The 8,762-nt window shown below is 42.4% G+C and overlaps 1 protein-coding gene across 1 annotated transcript; it reads left to right on the top strand.

Moving 5' to 3' along the window:
* Positions 1–3,071: 3,071 nt before the first annotated feature.
* LOC139382331 (interferon regulatory factor 3-like) lies at positions 3,072–8,532 on the top strand. Its single transcript, XM_071126287.1, has 10 exons — positions 3,072–3,203; positions 3,564–3,720; positions 3,982–4,153; positions 4,297–4,400; positions 4,562–4,613; positions 4,763–4,912; positions 5,094–5,299; positions 5,540–5,741; positions 5,984–6,099; positions 6,880–8,532. Exons 1-10 carry the CDS (start codon positions 3,166–3,168, stop codon positions 7,048–7,050), a joined length of 1,368 nt encoding a protein of 455 aa, XP_070982388.1. The 5' UTR covers positions 3,072–3,165; the 3' UTR covers positions 7,051–8,532.
* Positions 8,533–8,762: the final 230 nt, after the last annotated feature.

The following is an 8,762-nucleotide window of genomic DNA, read 5'->3' as shown; positions in this document are numbered from 1 at the left end:
CTGGTAGCGCCTCCATGCTCTGGACACTACGCTGACAGCAAACCTTCTTGCCACAGCTCGCATTGATGTGCCATCCTGGATGAGCTGCACTACCTGAGCCACTTGTGTGGGTTGTAGACTCCGTCTCATGCTACCACTAGAGTGAAAGCACCGCCAGCATTCAAAAGTGACCAAAACATCAGCCAGGAAGCATAGGAACTGAGAAGCGGACTGTGGTCACCACCTGCAGAACCACTCCTTTATTGATGGTGTCTTGCTAATTGCCTATAATTTCCACCTGTTGTCTATTCCATTTGTACAACAGCATGTGACATTTATTGTCAATCAGTGTTGCTTCCTAAGTGGACAGTTTGATTTCACAGAAGTGTGATTGACTTGGAGTTACATTGTGTTGTTTAAGTGTTCCCTTTATTTTTTTGAGCAGTGTACAATTATTTTAATTGACACCAAAAAACAACAAAATGCAAAACGAACGTGAAGCTATATGCAGTGCCGAAAGCAACTACACACAAACAAGATCCCACAACTGAAGGTGGGAAAAAGGGCTGCCTAAGTATGATTCCCAATCAGAGACAATGATAGACAGCTGCCTCTAAATGGGAACCAACAAAGAAATAGACAAACTAGAATGCTCACCCAAATCACACCCTGACCTAACCAAATAGAAAAATAAAAAGGCTCTCTAAGGTCATGGCGTGACACATTCCTCCTGACAGAGCTGGTGTAACTGAGTCAGGTTTGTAGGCCTCCTTGCTCACACACGCTTTTTCAGTTCTGCCCACAAATTCTCTATGGGATGAGGTCAGGGCTTTGTGATGGCCACTCCAATACCTTGACTTTGTTGTCCTTAAGCCATTTTGACACAACTTTGGAAGTATGCTTGGGGTCATTGTCCATTTGGAAGACCCATTTGCAAACAAGCTTTAACTTCCTGACTGATGTCTTGAGATGTTGCTTCAATATATCCACGTCATTTTCTTTCCTCATGATGCCATCTATTTTGTGAAGTGCACCAGTCCCTCCTGAAGCAAAGCATCCCCACAACATGATGCTGCCACCCCCGTGCTTCACAGTTGGGATGGTGTTCTTCGGCTTGCAAGCCTCCCCCTTTTTCCTCCAAACATAACGATGGTCATTAAGGCCAAACAGTTCTATTTTTGTTTCATCAGACCAGAGGACATTTCTCCAAAAAGTACGATCTTTGTCCACATGTGCAGTTGCAATCGTAGTCTGGCTTTTTATGGCGGTTTTGGAGCAGTGGCTTCTTCCTTGCTGAGCGGCCTTTCAGGTTATGTCGATATTGGACTTGTTTTACTGTGGATATAGATACTTTTGTACCTGTTTCCTCCATCATCTTCACAAAGTCCTTTGCTGTTGTTCTGGGATTGATTTGCACTTTTCGCACCAAAGTACGTTCATCTCTAGGAGACAGAACGCGTCTCCTTCCTGAGCGGTATGATGGCTGCGTAGTCCCATGGTGATTATACTTGCGTACTTTTGTTTGTACAGATGAACATAGTACCTTCAGGCGTTTGGAAATTGCTCCCAAGGATGAATCAGACTTGTGGAGGTCTACATTTATTTTCTGAGGTCTTGGCTGATTTCTTTTCATTTTCCCATGATGTCAAACAAAGAGGCACTGAGTTTGAAGGTAGGCCTTGAAATACATCCACAGGTACACCTCCAATTGACTCAAATTATGTCTATCAGAAGCTTCTAAAGCCATGACATCATTTTCTGGAATTTTCCAAGCTGTTTAAAGGCACAGTCAACTTAGTGTATGTAAACTTCTGACCCACTGGAATTGTGATACATTGAATTATAAGTGAAATAATCTGTCTGTAAACAATTGTTGGAAAAATTACTTGTGTCATGCACAAAGTAGATGTCCTCACCAACTTGCCAAAACTATAGTCTGTTTCCATGTTATGTTCAACCAATTCAATTTACCACAAGTGGACTCTAATCAAGTTGTAGAAACATCTCAAGGATGATCAATAGAAACAGGATGCACCTGAGCTCAATTTCGAGTCTCATGGCAAAGGGTCTGAATACTTATGTAAATCATGTATTTGTTTTTTATTTTGAATACATTTGCAAAAATGTCTTTAAAAAGCTGTTTTTGCTTTGTCGTTATGGGGTATTGTGTGTAGAGTTATGAGGGGGAAAAGTAATTTAATCCATTTTAGAATAAGGCTGTAATGTAACAAAATGTGGACAAAGCAAAGGGGTCTTAATATTTTCCAAATGCACCGTAGATCACTGATACAGGGATTTGTATTGTAGGCCATGCCTGTAATCCCCTGAAGTTCCCTGGTTTATGGATGTATTGTGCAATATCAATGCAATGAAAGGACCAACAGAATAGTGACTACAGTTGACACTGGTTACAATGCTAACAAAGCAACAAAGTAGTCTGGCTAGTTTTCCATGGAGGAATTTCCACTCATGGATATTCATTTACATAAGACACAAATCTGAATTAAATTCTAAAGAAACCAGCTAAATGGAATGCTACAGGTGTATTGAAGTGAGTAAATGATGGGTCATTCATTCCCCCGCAATGTAATCTCACTGATTATTTTTGATACATTATAATTAACCGACATGCTTTCCCAAACCCAGTCCCAAATCAATTCATATCTAGGTATAGATATCCAAAACAAAACTCCAGAACAAGGTGGATGACATTTCAACTTCAGTGAGGCGTTCTATCTACACGCTTTCAGCCTGTTGTCAAAATAGGAATCGATGCTGATCTCTCTGTATAAGAGTCAGATTGATTTAATACATGTTTGTCACACATCTTATTATGTTTTGACCCTGACACAGTTTGATTGCTAACTTCAGTGTGAGAAAAAAATTGCCTAGTTTGTTTGTTTCATCATCAGTTGGTGACAAGATTATTTCGCAGACTAACTTTCACTTTCAGACTGGCGTTTGTCATCGCGTAACACCCACTATTATACCAAACCAATGAGTTGGATACACATACATGCATTTTAATATTAAAGTACCATCGGAAATACCATATTAAATTAATCTCCTCCTCCTCCTCTCTGTCCAGGGGAACTCCCTCTATCTGACATCACGACGCCTATAAAAATATTGTGCCAATGTACCTGGAAACAATTAGAAGAACGCGTAGTAGTACACTTCCATTGTATGACAGAAGTACGTGGCTCAGCATTAAAGATGCAAAGGTAATATTTGTTATATTTGCACGTGAGGTAAACAGATATGTTCTCGCAATATGCAGACTAGAAGGCTAGTTATAGTTACTGATAACGGTTACCGTAAAATAGAGTTAGGAATGGATAATTCCAATGAGCTTGGCTATGCTTACCAGTGATTGTAGTGGGCTTCTACTGTAAAAACCTTGGTACCCTACCGATTGAATTGATTGTTGAACGTATAGTGGAATGATAGTCTCTCTCCCTCTCTCCTTTCACCCTCTCTGTGAAATTAACAAGTGCTCTTCCATTGACAATTCGCTCACCAATGTTTCAGTTACTGTCTCTCTTTTCTGAAGTATGTATCTGCTTCCTCTCTGTATGTTCCAGCCGCAACCCCAAACCTCAGTTTGCGGACTGGCTGATAGAACAGGTGTGGACCGGGCAATACGCCGGGTTGTGTTTTGTGGACAACAACAAGTTCAGAGTCCCGTGGAAACACATCTCTAGGAAGGACTGCTGCGAGGACGACAGTAAAATATTCAGGGTAAGGAATAGGCTTACATCGTGGAAGGTAGTGCTTTGAAGAGATTCAAGGAAATAGGGGCTATGGTTTTATTGCAAACTGCAAATCTTGAGTCACGGTATTTTAATGTTATACAATTATATTATTAACTTATTATGATACTTCAATTCGCCTTTCATCATTGTTATGTTGACAGGTTTGGTCAGTTGGCATGGCATTATTTTGCCTCCTAGCTACATGATATTTCAGAAATTAAACTTCCAAATTCTTTGGTGGTTACAGGCATGGGCAGTGGTCAGTGGTAAAATCAACACGCATCCCAATGACAAGGCAAAGTGGAAGACTAACTTCCGCTGTGTACTGAACAACCTGACCAAGCGTTTCATGATGGTGGAAGACCACTCCAAGGACTCAGACGACCCCCATAAAGTCTACCTGATTATCAACAATGAGTGTATGATCAATAAGGCTTTTGTAATGTATCTAAAGTGTCACGACTGTGTTAGCCCACTGAGCTAAAGCCTAAGCCTAGCTCAGGTAACCAATGCAAGTCTCCTCTTGCCCCAACTTGAATTTGATTATGTCTTCTTGTTACAGCTAACTATGGAAGCCCACACATAGAGGAAATTGCTGTGGAGGACTATGACATTGACATCCACAGCTCTCTCACCTCTACAGGCTACACCCCCCCAGGCATGGAGGTACAGTAATATTACATCTATATTGAACTAGGAGCTGGTTGTCCATTCTGCACTCCTAGAAAGCACTATTATATTTATTATGTTCTATTCTCACTTGTTTAGTATTTTTTGAGGACAAATTCATTATCAAATCTGTAAATGTATTTTTTTTCTCCAAACAGCATGATAATCTACTCAAGCTTGTGAACACCATAGACCTGAACCAACATACTGGTACAGCACACCTCCCACATGTAGAAAGTCAACCCCTCACAATGGGTTGTTTATTACTCACACACAAAAATTATATATTTTTCTTGAGAAAGCTTTCTAATGAGATAAGAGGCCAGTTTTCTCAAATCTCCCTTTTTTCTTCTCCACAGAGGAGTGGGCAGAGACCTATATACACACACACCACCCAGTGGTACCAGAAGACTGCTACCCCTTCCAGCCTCTAACAGAGCCCCAGCCAGTCTCCCAGAACCACTCACCGCCACCAGTCCCAGTCCCAGTACAGCAGCCATACGACCACGGTATGCAAGGGCCATACATCCACAAGTCAATAAAAAAGGAAAAATACATACATACAAGTTGTTATTGTGTAAATACCGTTTTACCATGTAGGTCTAGTCATTTCTGTACCGTAAAATAAAGTACATTTCAGTCATGTAGTAAAATGTGACCTGTTTGATGACCTCTCCCATCTCCCCGCAGTGAACCAGGATGCCCTGCTCAACCTGCCTGCTGCCCAGCCGTCTCTCTGTGACCTGGAGATCACCATCTCCTACAGGAGGAGAGAGATGCTGAAGACCCAGGTGTCAGGCCCCATGGTTCAGCTCCACTACCAGTGTGATGTCCCTGAGCCCAACGCCCAGACCCTCTGCTTCCCTAGCACTGACGGCCTGCTAGACCACAAACAGGTAGGGGTACTGCTACTATTCACCTGCACTACTATCTGGCGTTCTGTGTACATACCTGTGGTTTTCCAATGTGTGTCTTTGTTGTATACAAGTGAAACTGACTGGTCATTCATTAGCAATGCACATAGCATTAAGAAACACTAACAACAAGTCTTAGCAACATGACAAACAAAAACTATTTTTTAAATCCCAGACTAACTTCTCTGTACCTCTTTCTTCCTCTGCCTTCATTTCCACCAGATTGAATACACCAACTGCATCCTAGAGAGTGTCCAAAGGGGTCTTCTCCTGGAGGTACGAAACACGGGTATCTATGGTTACCGGCAGGACAAATGCCATGTGTTCTCTAGTACTAGTGACCCCAGAGAGGCACACCCTGAACCCAGGAAGATGCCCCAAAATGAAATGGTACAACTGTTGAGCTTCGACAAGTACATGACTGGTAAGTTTGGCTCACCGGATTACACAAAGACCATGTAGACAGCTATGAAGAATCAGCTCACACACACACACACACACACACACACACACACACACACACACACACACACACACACACACACACACACACACACACACACACACACACACACACACCTCTCAGAGACAGACACAAATCAGTATAATGCTAACCTCTGTCCACTTGTCTAATGTCAATGTTTTGACATCCATGAACCCATTTAGAGCTGATAGCATTTAAGGAGAACAGAGGAGGCTCTCCTGACTATACCATCCACATGTGCTTTGGCGAGAAGTTCCCAGACGGAAAACCCCTGGAGAAGAAACTCATCATTGTCAAGGTAAAAATCTCTCTCTCATGAGCTTTAACCATCAAGGCAACAGCCAGCTTAGAGTAACGTAAAACAAATTGGTTATGAACTAATATGTATTGCGTGTAATCTAATGCAATTACTGCATATGTCATTTTTTAAAATTAATCTCTTCTCTCTCTAAATATTTTCCTCTCCCTACGCCCTCTCCTCTCCTCTATTTTCCTCTCCCTACCCCTCTCCTCTCCTCTATTTTCCTCTCCCTACCCCTCCACTCTCCTCTATTTTCCTCTCCCTACCCCTCCACTCTCCTCTATTTTCCTCTCCCTACCCCTCTCCTCTCCTCTATTTTCCTCTCCCTACCCCTCCACTCTCCTCTATTTTCCTCTCCCTACCCCTCCACTCTCCTCTATTTTCCTCTCCCTACCCCTCCACTCTCCTCTATTTTCCTCTCCCTACCCCTCTCCTCTCCTCTATTTTCCTCTCCCTACCCCTCCACTCTCCTCTATTTTCCTCTCCCTACCCCTCTCCACTCCTCTATTTTCCTCTCCCTACCCCTCTCCACTCCTCTATTTTCCTCTCCCTACCCCTCCACTCTCCTCTATTTTCCTCTCCCGACCCCTCCACTCTCCGCGATTTTCCTCTCCCTACCCCTCCACTCTCCTCTATTTTCCTCTCCCTACCCCTCCACTCTCCTCTATTTTCCTCTCCCTACCCCTCCACTCTCCTCTATTTTCCTCTCCCTACCCCTCCACTCTCCTCTATTTTCTTCTTGTCCCACCTTCTCTCCGTTTCCCCTTCGCTTCCCAGGTGGTTCCCTTGATCTGTCGTCACTTCCACGAGATGGCCCAGGGGGAGGGGGCATCTTCCCTCCAGAACGACAACATCAGCCTGCAGATCTCCCACCACAACAGCCTGATGGAGCTTATCAGTGCCACCTGGCCCGACGGCCCAGAGCACACCATGGGGCAATACTTCTAGACCACCAATCGTACCACAACCCCACCCAGCCACTTAGCACCTATCTAGGATTGGTACCACATCCCCACATCCCCACCAACCCACCCAGCCTATCTAGGACTAGTACTAAATAGACCTCTGGGTCTGTCCCAATCACGCACTTTGGGCCTATCCCAAATTGGTCCTATGGTTGTGTCCCTAACCCTGGTTATGTTACTTTACTGTACTTCTAGACCAGGAATGGTATCTAATAGACCTCAGCTAGGTCTTGTTTATTTAACTGGTCCATTACTCTACTGAGCTATATCACTAATTTAATATTCCCTCAGGAAAAACATTTTTACAAAAAGTAAATTATCTGATCTGTAATTATATGTACAATATAATGTACAATTCAAATGTGTAGATATTTGAAAGTGTCAATTTCTTCAACAATTGATCAGGTCTATATAATTATCAAACATACATGAGTAATGGAACGGAAAAACAGACTCTTTGTTTAAGTATTAAAAAAATACTCCTTTAGTAATACAATTTGTAGGCAGAAGTTGGTATACGGACTACAGGATAACAGTATATGATAGTTTCTCACCCAAGTTCTGCAAAATGTCTAAGACATCCTGTAACTCATATAGCCTCCCCAATCCCCCTGACATAACTTTCCCTAACAACAACATTTTAAGAAATCTAACCTCCCCCTGACAGCAGGAACCATCTTATCAGCAAGTAAAAACTCAGAAGTGGGTTTGACCGAAACTTGACCTTTCATCACAAGTATAGGTCATGACAAGGTGACAGGGGACTGGTTTCATCAGGTCTGTGACAGCCTTGTGTTCTCAGAAAACCAGATAACCACGGTGGGATCCAGACAGGAGGAGTCTGAATGTAGACTCCTTCTGATAGTGTCTGAAGCTCACAACACTCAAAACAGGTTTTAACAGACACACAGAGGTCTCCTGAAGAGGAGACCTTACATTTTATCATAACATCATTTATTAACCCTTTTAAAGGTATAAGGCCTTGGTTTAACCCTCTTTAAAAGTCAGACAAATGTTGATAGTGTTAGATTAATCATCAGAATAATGTATGTATCATATTGCTATCAGTGTGTAATGCACTAAGCGAGGCCATCCTTCTCTTGTTAGGTTAACAGAGAATATGGCATTGTAACTGTTTTATTACTGTTTTACAATTGTTTGTGGGATAGGTATTTTATAAGTGAAAATCAAATCCCCGTCTCAGCCTGTCTGTATTGAGTGTCTCATTTAGTGGTCTGTTCTCTTCTACTGAAGAATTCCCAGCTTCTGTCCCTATGGGTCACACTTTAAACCTGTCTTGGTCGCTCAATCCTTCAGTCTGTGTTCTCTATTATTATTTTGTCTTGAAAAAATGTATTTTATTGTATTGAAACTGAGAAAACAACTATTTTATTGTCATTGAACAGCACATTGTATAGTATGCAAAATAGGACCAATAAACTCTTTATTAGGTCAACCTGGTCCATCCCTTGTTTCATTTGACCTTTATTTAACTCGGCAAGTTACTTAAGAACAAATTCTTATTTACAATGACGACCTACCCCTGCCGAACCCTGACCGGGACTGCGCTGGTAGGCCACTCTATGCTTCCCAATCATAGCCAGTTGTGATACAGCATGGAATCAAACCAGGATCTGTAGTAATGCCTCGCTCTAGCACTGAGAGGCAGTGCCTTAAACTGCTGCGCCACTCGGG

The sequence above is a fragment of the Oncorhynchus clarkii genome, chromosome 2 (genome assembly GCF_045791955.1).
Source record: "Oncorhynchus clarkii lewisi isolate Uvic-CL-2024 chromosome 2, UVic_Ocla_1.0, whole genome shotgun sequence".
Classification (NCBI taxonomy): Eukaryota; Metazoa; Chordata; class Actinopteri; order Salmoniformes; family Salmonidae; genus Oncorhynchus; species Oncorhynchus clarkii.
This window is presented reverse-complemented; position numbering and strand designations above follow the sequence as displayed.